Source organism: Bos grunniens, chromosome 13 (assembly GCF_055505025.1).
Source record: "Bos grunniens cultivar Pamir isolate PY7600 chromosome 13, Bosgru_T2T1.0, whole genome shotgun sequence".
NCBI lineage: Eukaryota > Metazoa > Chordata > Mammalia > Artiodactyla > Bovidae > Bos > Bos grunniens.
Genome location: NC_141177.1, coordinates 31445443 through 31458659, shown reverse-complemented (window position 1 = coordinate 31458659; position 13217 = coordinate 31445443). Strand labels below are relative to the sequence as shown.

Sequence of the window (13217 nt, the reverse complement as noted above, 5' to 3'; positions counted from 1 at the left end):
GAATGGTGCTAAAACTGAAGCTCCAGTACTTTGGCCACCTCATGCGAAGAGTTGACTCATTGGAAAGGACTCTGATGCTGGGAGGGATTGGGGGCAGGAGGAGAAGGGGACGACAGAGAATGAGATGGCTGGATGGCATCACTGAGTCGATGGACGTGAGTCTCAGTGAACTCCGGGAGTTGGTGATGGACAGGGAGGCCTGGCGTGCTGCGATTCATGCGGTCGCAAAGAGTCGGACATGACTGAGCGACTGAACAGAACTGACTGTTAGAGGACTGTTAAGAAGGACGTTAAGAGCCTGGAAACATTAAAACAATCTTCCAAAAAAGGAGTTCTGTCAACTGTCCATATTGATTCCAGGACAGATTCTAGAAGGCTGGCAAAGAGACGGCATGTATGCCTCCAAAAATGAGAACAAGGAGTTTTCAGCACAGGTTCTGAACAAAGACTGGGAGACTTTAGGCCAAGGATTTTCTACTCCATCAGATTCATCTCTCTCTTTTAATAATACATATTTTGTAATGTACTGTCCTGAATTTAAAGTCAAAGATAATATAACCTTACTATGTAGTTGTAAAACAAACACATATGTGTGCACACAAAAGACTTAATAGTAATTTAAAGTAGACATTTTAAAGTGTGAAAATTTATTCTCATGTGTGAATGTTTGGATATGACCATACTGGAAGGCATAAAGGAGTAATCAGGGGAATTCCCTTGTGGCTCAGTGGTTAGGACTTGGCTGTTTCACTGCCAGGGCACAGGTTCTATCCCTGGTTGGGGAACTAATATCCCACAAACCTCGTGGCATGGCCAAAAAAAAGTAATCAAAAGCTTTTACCAACATATAGAATCATCTAGAATGCAGACTGCTACAAATGTGGACTGTCAGATATATTAGCATTTCTCTCAGTGATGTGGTTTTCAGAAGTGAACTCCTCTTGGTAAAAACCTGAAGTAAATGAAGTGTGATCTTCCTATAATTTACATGGAAGTTCCCTTCTTAGAAAATTCTTTCATGTATTAAAACCATGTTAAAAAATATTTCGTGTTCATATGTAGAACAGACATAGGGGCTAGGCTGAGATAACAAACCTTCAAAAGTCTCATGGCACAGCTTCCCTGTGCAGAAGCTGCTCACTAAAATGTTGCAGAATGCCCGACGTGCCTGGCCTCTGCAAGTAGCACCTACTGAGCACGGCAACATAAAGACCACAGAGTGTGGCCCTGTCCCTACTGGGGGTTTCTTGTGGCCTTGTGTGTTAGATGGAAAAGCGTGGAATGGCTGGCCTTTCCAAGGAGTTCAGATCCGTCGGAGAGGCTTGCCACTGGGAGAGATGTTTCTAATGGCTTCCCTGCTTCTCTATAGAGAATATAACAAAGGCTGTTGGACATTAGTATATTAGTCATTTTCTTTCTTTCAGTTTTATTGAGCTATAATTGACATGTAACATTGTGTAGTTAAAGGCGTATAATTTAAGGTGTACAACATAATGATTTTATATATATATTTATATATATATAGAGAGAGAGAGAAGTGGTTACCATAACAAGCTTAGCTAATGTCTATCACCTCATGTAGTTACATTTGTGTGTGTGTGTTGAGAACTTTTAAGACCTACTCTCTTGGGAGCTTTCATATATGCAGTGCAGTATTGTTAACTGTAGTCACCATGTTGTATGTTACATCCCCAGAACTTACTTCTCTTTTAAGTAGAAGTTTGTACTTTTTGACCTCCTTCATCCATTTCCCTTTCCCTGGATATTGGTCATCAAAATGACTACAGATGACCCTTGAACAGCACAGGCTTGACCTGTGCAGGTCCACTTATATATGGATTTTCTTCACTAAATACATACCACAGTACCACACGATTTGAGGTTGGTTGAATTCACTTATGTGGAACCATCAATACAGAGGGCAGACTATAAAGTTATATGTGGATTTTCAACAGTTGTGTGGAAGGTCAATCCCTTAATTCTTGCCTTGTTCAAGGATGAATTGGATTTGAACTAGATGTTCTTTTAAGATGTTTTCAACTCTAAGATTTTCTATTTCTCAATAATAATATTTTTTACTCTTCTAATTGTTTTCACTTTAATAAAACATAAGTGCATTAACAAGTGTTAAATGAAAGATGCATAGCACCACTATGATTATTTTCTGTGACCATTTTCATTCTAAACCTTCTGGCTAAGTATTCCTCTTTTTACTTTGAGCTCATCTACTTTTGGGAGAAGGCAATGGCACCCCACTCCAGTACTCTTGCCTGGAAAATCCCATGGACGGAGGAGCCTGGTAGGCTGCAGTCCATGAGGTTGCTAAGAGTCGGGCACGACTGAGCGACTTCACTTTCACTTTTCACTTTCATGCATTGGAGAAGGAAATGGCAACCCACTCCAGTGTTCTTGCCTGGAGAATCCCAGGCACGGGGGAGCCTGGTGGGCTGCGGTCTATGGGGTTGCCCAGAGTCGGACATGACTGAAGCGACTTAGCAGCAGCAGCAGCATCTACTTTTGACCCTCCCTTTCCTGTTGGGAGCTCCTTGCAGAGCTGATAGGCTCTTGCCTCCACTGGGGCTTTAGAATGACTATCAGCTAGAGAACCAAACCACACAATCTGCAAAAGAAATCTCCCTTGTAATCATCGCATGTTGTATAGAAAGAGAATAAATATAGACCATGAGAGTGCATGTTTGTTAAATTTTTGTTCTGTTTAACTCTCATCTCTTAGGAATCAACTCCTAAGAGTTTAGATTTGAATTTTAACTTGTCTAATACTAAGTTTTATTTTTTCATTTAAGGCTGTTTCTGATGCTTGGAAGCTATCCTTTCAGCCATAAAGATGGTAATAAATCTTTGCCTCCCACAGTTCAGACCAAGAATTTACTGCAACAAGGTAAACAGAGCAAGTATATACACATAAATAAATAAATGACATCTGTTTTTCATGTTTTCCCCCATTTCCTGCCTTGTATATTAAGACAATTCAGGCTTAATGTGCTTTCACCCTCATTGTTTTAGAGTCTACCAGATGATATTCAGGTAAGCATGGGTCAGGCTGTACCTCTAAAGTCAGCACTGTTACAAGCTGAGTTGTGACTCATTTTGTTGAGGGTTCTCTCCTCTCCAGTTCTCATCAATTTATCATTTATGATAAATTTTAATTTCACTCAAGGTCATAGTGAAGGTAGAAATTCTATCACTGCCGTTCTTGCTAACTTCTCATGCTAGAAATAATGGCTTGTATTTGTTGTATGGATTCCTTGTGCTTTATTATTTGGATTAAGCTGCCTCCCCTTTTGTGCAAAGGAAGGTATGTTTCCACAGTCCAGAGCATGGAGTAAGGAAACTCCAAGGGGAGAATTGAACTTCTCCCCAGTTTGGAATTTCTGCATGCAGCACATTATTTCAGGTTCCCAGATTATTAAGCTGACTCCTTCAGACAATGATACCTTAAAATTTCCATTGCTTATGACAAGTATTGGAAATATTAAGAGGGAGAAAAAGCTACTCATAGTCACACCCTTAGCACATTCACTGTTTGAAATGCCCCATAGTCTTTTGTGGTCCTTGTTCCTATGCAAACTGTTTTTCCCCAAGTCTCACCATTCAGAGATTTACAAGAAGCTCCTTTGTTGTGCCTTCCTGGGGAAACTGTCATAATTGATAGAGTCCAAATACAAAATTGGAAACTTCAGTGAACATCTTCATTTCCCCCTAAATCTGTACATTTTCATCCTCTGAAATTTAAAAATAAGATTAAAAAAAGCTTGTATATCTGCTGCTTTTTCATAGAGATGTTATTTTGAAGGGATTTTGGTTGATTAGGCAGAGTTTTGTTGCTCATTTTTTAAGGATGGGCAGTATTTAGGGGCACAGTTGCCCTCAGCCTTTCCTCTGATCTTGGATGCATGCCAAAAAAAGAAAAGGAAAACCCAGGAAAATTTGATATAATAGAGGAAATTTCAAATGAGGACCTTCAGATTTTCTTTAGAGTTTTACTAGAAGTGACAAGTTCTTGAAAACTCACCTTGATTTAGAGCTCATCAAATCAATGTGTCTCATTTTTGTCATTAAATCTAGATATCAGCTGATGGCTATGAAGTAGAAAATCTCATCTCTGAAGACCTCACAAAGAGAAGTCATGGTTTCAGGACAGAGTATTTCATTAAGCCACCGGTCTATGTGACAGTTTCCTTTCCCTTCAGTGTGGAAATCTGTAGGATTAACATAGATCTCTCAGCTGGGGGAGGCCAGAATGTCACTGGCCTGGAAATGTACACATCTGCCTTATCCAGCGGAGCATCTTGGAATACCCCTGAGTGCCGGACCCCAGACCCAGATGAGCCATCCATTCCGAACAAGGAAGCGTTCACTTTGGTGGGCAAAGTCTTACTGAAAAACCAGAGCCAGGTGGTATTTAGCCACAGGGGCTTCAAGGCCAGGCCACCTTTTGGCCCAGTGGAAGCCACACTCCCCTCCCCTGCTGTTGTGGCTCAAGAGCTCTGGAATAAAGGGGCTCTTTCTCTTAGTCATGTGGCCCATCTCAAGATCTGTATCACCCATGTGACAGGTGGTGGTGTCCCTTGTATCAAGCGGTTGGAGGTATGGGGTCAGCCAGCCAAAACCTGCTCTCAGGAAGTGATAGACAGTGTCCTGCTGGTTGCCTCAGAGAGCCTCCCTCAGGACTTGTCTTTACAGGCCCCAGCGTTGCCCATGGAGAGTGACTGTGATTCTGGGGGCCAGTCTGAGGGCCAGCAGGCCCCCTCTAGCCTACAGGAGCTGGCTGAGGTAATTCGGGATATACCTGAAGAGTTCTTAGATCCCATCACCCTGGAGATCATGCCTTTCCCCATGCTACTGCCCTCAGGCAAGGTCATTGACCAGAGCACGCTAGAGAAGTGTAACCGCAGTGAAGCCACATGGGGCCGAGTGCCCAGTGACCCTTTCACAGGAGTAGCCTTTACTCCACACTCCCAGCCCCTGCCTCACCCCTCCTTGAAGGCGCGAATCGACCATTTCCTGCTCCAGCACTCCATCCCTGGCTGCCACCTGCTCGGGAGAGCACAGACTGCATTGGCAGTGACCCCTTCTGCCATTGCTCTGCCCTCTCGGAAAAGGAAGATGGAGCAGGCCGAACATGGCCCAGACAGTAGCCTTGGCTTAAATGCTTCCTGTTTTTCTACCACAAGCCTTCTGGTCTCACCCTCTACCTCAGAGCACACTGCTAAGAAAATGAAAGCTGCCAATGAGCTCATGGATTGCTCAACAGGTAATCCCGTGTCCTGTGTCCAAGCCCGTTGTCTCTACTCCTCCTGGGTGACCCTTGGCACTGGCACTGTGTTTTGTGCTTTGCCAACTTAAACCAAAATTTACTAGCTTAAAGAATCACACATTGATTATCGCTTCTCTCTCAAGGATCCAGGCATCGCTTAGCTGGATTGTCTGCTTTAGGGTCTCTCAAGGCTGCTGTCAAAGTGTTGGCAGGGCTGCAGCCATCTCACGGGAAGGATTAAGTTCCTTGCTGAACTGTTGCGCTGCGGGCTTCACTTCCTTTTTGTCTGGTAGCTGGATTCTGCCCTCAATTCTGTGCCACGTGGGCTTCTCAAGGGCAGCAAACATGGTAGCTATATAAACCAGCCTGTGCAAATAAGTGGGAGTCAGTCTTGCAGAAGCTAATCACAGAGTGACATCACTTTTATTGTATTCTGTAGGAAGCAGGTCACTGAATCCAGTTCACACTCAAAGGACATGTGTATCAGGAGGTGGGGTTCACTGGGGGCTTCAGACACTTTCCCACACCAATGATTCCTATTTTATTCAGTGTTTTTACCCAAGATTGAATTTTGTCTGATGCCTTTTCAATATCAATAGAGATGATATTATGATTTTTCATCATTAGATCTTTTAATACAGTAAAGTGATTGATTTTGTGCCACATTCTTACTCACATCCTTGTACCTGCTCAGTCAGGTCTGATTCTTTGCAACCCCATGGCCTGTAGCCCACCAGGCTCCCCTGTCCATGAAATTTTCCAGGCAAGAATACTGGAGTAGGTTGTGATTTCCTATTCCAAAGGATCTTCCTGACCCAGGGGTCAAACCCACATCTCCTAAGTCTCCTGCATTGGCCTGCGAATTCTTTTCCACTGCGTCACCTAGCTGGAATCAAGATTGCCAGGAGAAATCTTCAACTTCAGATAGGCAAATGATATCACTCTAATGGCAGAAAGTGAAGAACTAAAGAGCCTCTTGATGAGGGTAAAAGAAGAGAGTGAAAAGCTGGCTTAAGACTCAACATTCAAAAAACTAATTTCATGGCATCTGGTTCCATCATTTCATGGCATATTTGTATATCTATTGAGGGGGAAAAAGTGGAAATGTGGCAGATTTTATCTTCTTGGGCTCCAGAATCACTGTGGATGGTGACTGCAGTCACAAAATTAAAAGACGCTTGCTCCTTGGAAGAAAAGCTATGACAAACCTTGACAGCATATTAAAAAGCAGAGACATCACTTTGCCAACAAAGATCCATATAGTCACAGCTATAGTTTTTTCAGTAGTCATGTATGGATGTGAGGGTTGGACCATAAAGAAAGCTGAGTGCCAAGGAATTGATGCTTTCAAATTGTGATGCTGGAGAAGACTTTTTCGAATCCCTTGGACAGCAAGGAGATTAAAGCAGTCAATCCTAAAGGAAATCAACCCTGAATATTCACTGGAAGGACTGAGGCTGAAGCTGAAACTCCAATCCTTTGGCCTGATGCAAAGAGCCAACTCATTGGAAAAGACCCTGATGTTGGGAAAGATTGAGGGCAGGAGAAGAGGGCAACAGAGGATGAGATGGTTGGATGGCATCACCAACTCAATGGACATAAGTTTGAGCAAACTCTGGGAGATAATGAAGGACAGGGAAACCTGGCGTGCTGCAGTCCATGGGGTCACAAAGAGTTGGACACAATTTAGCGACTGAACAACAACGATAATGCAGTGAAGTATACTAGTAGGCTTCTTAATATTGAACTATTATTATATTCCTGTACGAAATTTCATTTGTTCATGCTTCTTTTAGTGTATTCTTGGTTCTGCTTGCTAGTGTTTTTATTTAGGATTTTTGCATTCATTAATGAAATTGAACTGCAGTTGGGTGTGTGTGTGCACAAGTGTACACCATCTTTGGTCAGGTTTTGGTTTCGATGATTTGTTCCTTAAGAATTAGGAAATTCTCCTTTTCTAAACTCTGGAACGACTTAATAGTTTTAGAATCATTTACACTTTGCATGTTGGTAAAACTCCCCTGTGATTGTCAGTGCTTGGTGCTTTTGGAGAAAGCTCTTTTTTTTTTCCTTAGGAAAACTAGTCCGTTTAGATTTTACCATTCTATAAAGTTCCTCTCTTAGTCTAAAAGGGTTATGCAGATCGTAACTTAAAGATTACATCTGTGTCTTTTCTGACTTTGAGTGTAAACTTTAGTTAACAAGACCCCCAGAAACTCCTGGAAGCATCTGAGGTGCAGTGGGGCAAAATGAAAAGAAAGGTGCTTAGACCTTGATGTTTGTGGAAGTCTCCATTGGTGTTAGCCTCAAGAGATCTGTTGGTGACACAGGAGCAGGCTGACTAGTACTCCTTCAAGGCCGCAGGCTGATACCCTACATCCTATATACTGTAGGACAAACATTCCACTCCCTACTTTGGGGTACTTTTAGCGTACCACTTTGGGGAATCCTGCTATCTGGCAAATCTCTGGGTTCTCTTTTGGGCAGCTGTCCCCATCCCCTGCTGCCTTCACCCTTAGCCCATATCCAGAGAAGGCCCTCTAGATAGTGAAATGGGTAGAGAGGTCTTCATTATTCCACTTGGTAATAACTGCTTTGCTTTACCTAAGGAGGCGAGAAGATTGGAACACCGAGAGAGTGCAGGCCAGTGGCCCTGCCCTGCAGAGCTGAGGAACTAGCAGATGGGAACGAGTAAACTAAGGCTGTTGAGGAGGGAGTGGGGGCAAGGAGCAGAGTTACAAGGCTGGGCATTTGCTTACCCCAGTTATTCCTTGGCAGGTAGGGACGCTTCAGAAAGTAGGGTGCAGTTCTGCAGAGGAGCCACTAGGTGGCCCAGGCCTGCCCAGTAATTTGTACAGGAGGAGGAAAGCTGGCAGAGAGCCCAGGAATCCTGAAAGCAATGTGAGATGGGTAAGAACTGCCAGGAACACCAGGGCTTTACCTCCCGGTATCCTGTTATCACAGTCTATTAGTGGAAACTAGGGAGGACTTTATGTTTGTGTCTATTTGAAGTTAAAATACCATTCTGTGGGACTTCCCTGGCAGTCTAGTGGTTAGGACTCCACACTTGCACTGCAGGGCTCACATGTTCTATCCCTGGTCGAGGAACTGAGATCCCTCATGCTGTGTGGCTTGGCCAAAGACAAATAAATACATAAATAAATAAAATGAGAATGTTTAAAAAAGAAGAAACACTATTTTGTGGTCTTCAGAGGACTTTGTGTTTTGGTTTTCTCTTTTGCCAGAGCTCTTTCTGGATATTGTGGTCTGTGTATCTCTTAACAGGCCCAGTGTCCCATGAGCAAAAACTGTCACAAAGCTTGGAAATTGCCTTGACATCAACCCTTGGCTCCATGCCCTCCTTCACAGCCCGGCTGACCAGGGGACAGCTCCAGCACCTCAGCACAAGAGGGAGCAGTACTTCCTGGAGGCCCAGCACCAGCTCAGGTAAGAGGGGCCCTGTCCATCTCCTCAGACTCTTGAACAGAGTACTGGGCCATGCCTCTGGGATTCTGTGGACCTCCAAAACCAGGCTCCCCTAGTTCCAACAGCCAGGCCATTCCTTTTCTAGGGGGAATTGAGGGGTTGCCTATGAGTGTAACTCTTCACAGGAAAGGCTTTATTTAATTCTTAGTAATTCTGTGGTGTTGGGGCTTGGTGATTTTGGTAAGATCTAATGTTAATTACTCTGTCCTGAGGACATTTGTTTGTTTCTCCCTTTTTGCTTTTTTTTTTAAATGTTGTCTGTCTCCCGTCTGACATCTGTGGTACTTTATGTAAATGTGGAGAGTGATTTCTAGTTGAGTATGTCGTCTTCATCCCTCCCTATTAACTAGCATCTTAGAACAGTGGTAGCTTACTGATTCAAGTTTTGCCTAAAATGAACTTGGGACCATAATGGACGATAGACTCAGTCAGGATACAAAGCAAGAGAACCTGGGGCATTTTTTACAAGGTGAAGTCTGGTGGGGCTAATGATAAGGTGTACACTTTCTTCCTCTTGCCTGTCTAAACTGAGTCTGTTCTCATTGCCTGGATCCCAGGCCAACTTACTTTTCTGCTTCTTGTCCCCACCTCCCTGTTTCTCTGATTATGTTTCCATCCTGATCATTCCCAGAACCTGACTCATCCAGGTGGCCAACAGTTTCCATGACCGCAGATTCGATGGTCACTTACCTTCTTGGCAGCATTTATTGTGGCTAACCTCTCCTTCCTTTCTGAAACACCTCCTGTCTTGGTCTTCTAGATGTTATGCTCTTTTTCTCCAGTGTCTCTTCAGTTTCCAGTGCTGATTCTTTCTTCTCTTCCAGACTGTGGTCTTGGACCCTCTTCGCTATACTCTGTATCACTCAAGCGAGAGCCCGCTTGGCCAGTGACCGCCCATGTTCATATAGCTCCTACCTCTTCTTGGAAATCAGACCCTGACCTCCCTTACAGCTACTTGGCCCCCCTATAGGGGAAACTCATGGATATCTTAAGTGAATTTCTAACTCAGAACTGCAGGCGCCTCCAAAGATTGTCCTCCAAAGCACCCCCATCATCCAGTCACTGGTAAAGAGCAAGCATCTTCTACCCCGTGGTCAAGCCCATAACACGGGAGGTCATCCTTGGTTTCCGTCAACATTCCTGACGTTCTGTTCACCATCAAGTCCTTTTCCCACTCCTCCAAAGTAGATCTCGGGGAGGTCCTCTCTGCTCCATCACTCTTGCTGCCACCTTGGCCCTGGCTCCTGTACTGCTCCCCTAGATTCCTGTAGCAGCCTCTGCTGCTCCTCCGCAGTCACCCTTACCCTGCCCGTCCTCTTCACAGGAGCCTTCAGGATCTTCTTATAATGTCAGCCAGGTCATGGTATTCCACTTCTTAGAATTCTTCCAAGATATCCTGTTGAACTTGGAATAAAGTAGAAATTGCTGCCTGTGAGGTCTTGCATGTTCTTCTGCCATACTCTTGAAGCTGCACACTTTCGCATCACACCTCTGTCTTTTCTGGTTCTTTAATGGACCAGCCTCTCTTTGTACATGGTGTCTCTTTCACCTCATGCATGGCTGGCTCCCTTTCATTCTTATGGCTCTTCACCCAAGAGGCCATCCTTGCCCTCTCCAGGTGGGTGTGGATTGATGGAGAGAGAGCAGCAAGCCTAGGCAAGGGCCATGAGAGAAGGAAGAGCGGCAGGTATAGCTTGGGGAGGAGGGGTGGCAGGACCTGCCCACTGTGGCCTTCATTCAGGAAACCTTGTGGGAAGCATGAAGGAAAGAGCCTGAAGCACAAGAAGGGGGTTGACGGACGGGTTGGGAGGGGAGCTGCTGGGCTCCAGGGCTCCAGTGATGCAGGGCCAGGTTCAGCAGGCAGGTCTGCCACAGACAGACCTCAGCCCTGCCCCTCTGGTGACCTCCGTCCCCTCTTGACCTGCTCAGCCTGGGTATATCACACCATATTTTGCTTTTTCCTCTGCTTGTCACATCTCACCTTTCTTGCAGTTTATCAGGGTTGTCAGGGTGAGCATGTGCCTTGCTCTGACCTTGGCAGCCTATCCAGGGGAAAGTCCTTCTTGCTGGAGAGCCGCAGGCAGGACCCAGTGCTGCCCAGCAGCCCTCGAAAGTCAGCTTTTCTTGAGCATTCATTGGAGCACTGATGATCGAGAGGAGGCTCCCCAGATTCTCAGGCTCCCTAGAACCCTCTCCTCCCTGATCAGTCAGGGGTGACCTAGGGAGGGAGGAGGCCAGGCTGCTGCAGGGTGCAGGGTAGAGAAGCTTCTTATTCTACTCCAGGCACATGCCCTGCCTCCCAGATGGAGTCTGGACTGGGGACCACTTTCCCTAACCCTGGTCTGTTTTCCTCCCTGATTCACCAGAGCAGTCTGGGAGCAGCCTGGGCCCTGAATGCACATCCTGCAAAAGAGTGTTCTCTCCCTACTTCAAAAGGGAGTCTGCGTACCAGCTTCCCTGTGGTCACCTCCTGTGCCGGCCCTGCCTGACCGAGAAGCAGCGCTCCCCGGCCATGACATGCACAGCCTGCCAGCAGCCATTCGCCAGCCAGGACATTCTGCGGGTTCACTTCTGAGTGACCAGCCTCAACCTGAGAAGACCCATCGCTGGGAGGAGCTGAGGAGGAGTGATTGGGGGGTTCAAAGCTCCTGAGGTCTGGCCTGGTCCCAGGCACAGGGTGGGGGGTTGTTCTGCTTTCTCCAGGGCTTTCCCTTTGTCTCCTCCCACAGTGTAGCGCGTGGGCCTGCGGAGTGAGGGGTGGGGAACGGGCCCTCCACACCCACTCAAGTGGCGATAGGATAGCAAAGCCATAGTTTGGGCTGGGAGGGATGGGGGAGGTGTCCCTGCCCTCTGGTGCCTCCCTGCCAGCACCCCTGCCAGAGCCCAGGGTCTGCTAGAGCCAGCCCCACGCTCTGAGCCACACTCTCTGCACACACGTCTCATCCTCCAAGGTGGATGTGAGTGTGGCTCCGGATCTCAGAGAGCCTCCATCTTAAGTGTCACCCACAGGTGGAGCGTGGTGAGGATCTGTGGAGTGAATGCCTCAGCCCCTCTGACTGGCAAACCACTCTGAGCCTTAATAAAGCGATGGTTGACGTCTGCCATGGACTTCCTCTCGTCTGTGTCGTCATACTCCTGTCCCCCACCACACCCATACAGAGTGGGACTGTCCCAGGGCAGCCGTGAGCAGTCACTGTAACCCTGTTGGACTGTAACGCGGGTCAGTGACCTGAAGGGACAGGTGCCTCTGATGCAGGAGAGTCTCTGTGGACATGCACGCCGATGGAGAGGGCTGAGCAGCCCCCTCGGCGGGTGACCCTGGCTTAGCTCTGCATTGGCAGAGCTGCACTGCCCTCTGGGTGGGGGGGTACCTTTTCTGTGTGGGGCCTATTTCAGAAAAGATACTTGTTTATAGACTGCATCTTTTTTTTTCCATTCAAAATTTTGTTTTATGGAAAATACACATTCTGACAACTGTTTGCTGTGTGGAGTAGGTCCTAGTCATGGGAGAGTTCAGTGAGGAAATCCATTGTGCTGTTCTCTGTTCCCTTCTGTGCATGTTGGGGAAGGAGGAGCTGAGAAGCGATGCTTCTTATTTTGTATTTGAGGTTTCATCACGAGCACCTGTGGACAGGCGTGGGGGCTCTCAAGCCACTCAGGGTCTTGAACCACTGATCTCCCCAACTCCCACAGGCCTGCTGCCTCCACTTTGCTCTAGGGGGACCCGCAGGGGAGGAGGCCCACATTCTCCCTAGTTTCTGTGCTTTGCACACAGGGCAGAGAGAACTATACTTCTTAGACTAATGGGGGAAGGAGGAAGCTTATTAAAATTCCATTCTTGGATTCCATATCTAAGACTCGAGAGAGATGAGGTTGGGGTTACAGGGCGTGTTTTTAGGGTGTGTATGTCTACAAAGGTGGCTGCAGAGAGGCAGTCCCACCCTCCCCTCTGCCTCCTGGTGACACTTCCCTTGACCCCTCACGTGACTCTGAGTCTCCAGGGTCTGCATTGGTGGGCTTTCGATGCTCCTGTGTATCCTTTGGCTTTAAATGTCTGAAACACTCCAGATTCTTTCCTTATTTTCCTCGTATGCTCGTATTCTAGGAAAAGCTCCACCATTTGTAGCAAAAGCACAGCCTTGGGGAACTAACAGCCTAGTTCTCCAAAAGCAAGTTCACTGCTGAGAGGCCATCCCTCTGGGGTTTGTCCTGTCTCTCCCAACCTGGGAGCCTGAGGAGGCTCCAGCACGGGTCAGCATAAAGCGCAGAGTGCCCAGATGAGGGCAGAATTGCCTCCCCTCCTGCAGGGCGCCTGGTGATCTGCATTTTGAACACACTTATGCTCCCCAGGGAGCTCTGGGGGGAAACCAGGCCTGGGAGCCCCTGTGATGGACAGCTGGAGACACATCCATATCCTTGAAGATGCATCCATTTGTATCTCAAGGAGTCCCCT

The 13217-nt window shown here is 46.6% G+C and overlaps 1 protein-coding gene across 31 annotated transcripts in view; it reads left to right on the top strand.

Moving 5' to 3' along the window:
- Nucleotides 1–11872, top strand: part of UBOX5 (U-box domain containing 5) — a 46659-nt gene extending 34787 nt beyond the window's left edge. For 11 of the 31 annotated variants that reach the window (XM_086333259.1, XM_086333249.1, XM_086333250.1 and 8 more), the window contains 4 exons: nt 2805–2899; nt 4087–5275; nt 8564–8725; nt 11131–11872. In XM_086333259.1, coding sequence (XP_086189385.1) covers nt 2846–2899; nt 4087–5275; nt 8564–8725; nt 11131–11339 — 1614 coding nt within the window. In that variant the 5' untranslated portion in view covers nt 2805–2845 and the 3' untranslated portion in view covers nt 11340–11872. The remainder of the gene's footprint in view (nt 1–2804; nt 2900–4086; nt 5276–8563; nt 8726–11130) is intronic. The other 20 variants (XM_086333269.1, XM_086333261.1, XM_086333262.1 and 17 more) reach the window with 3 other exon arrangements.
- Nucleotides 11873–13217: the final 1345 nt, after the last annotated feature.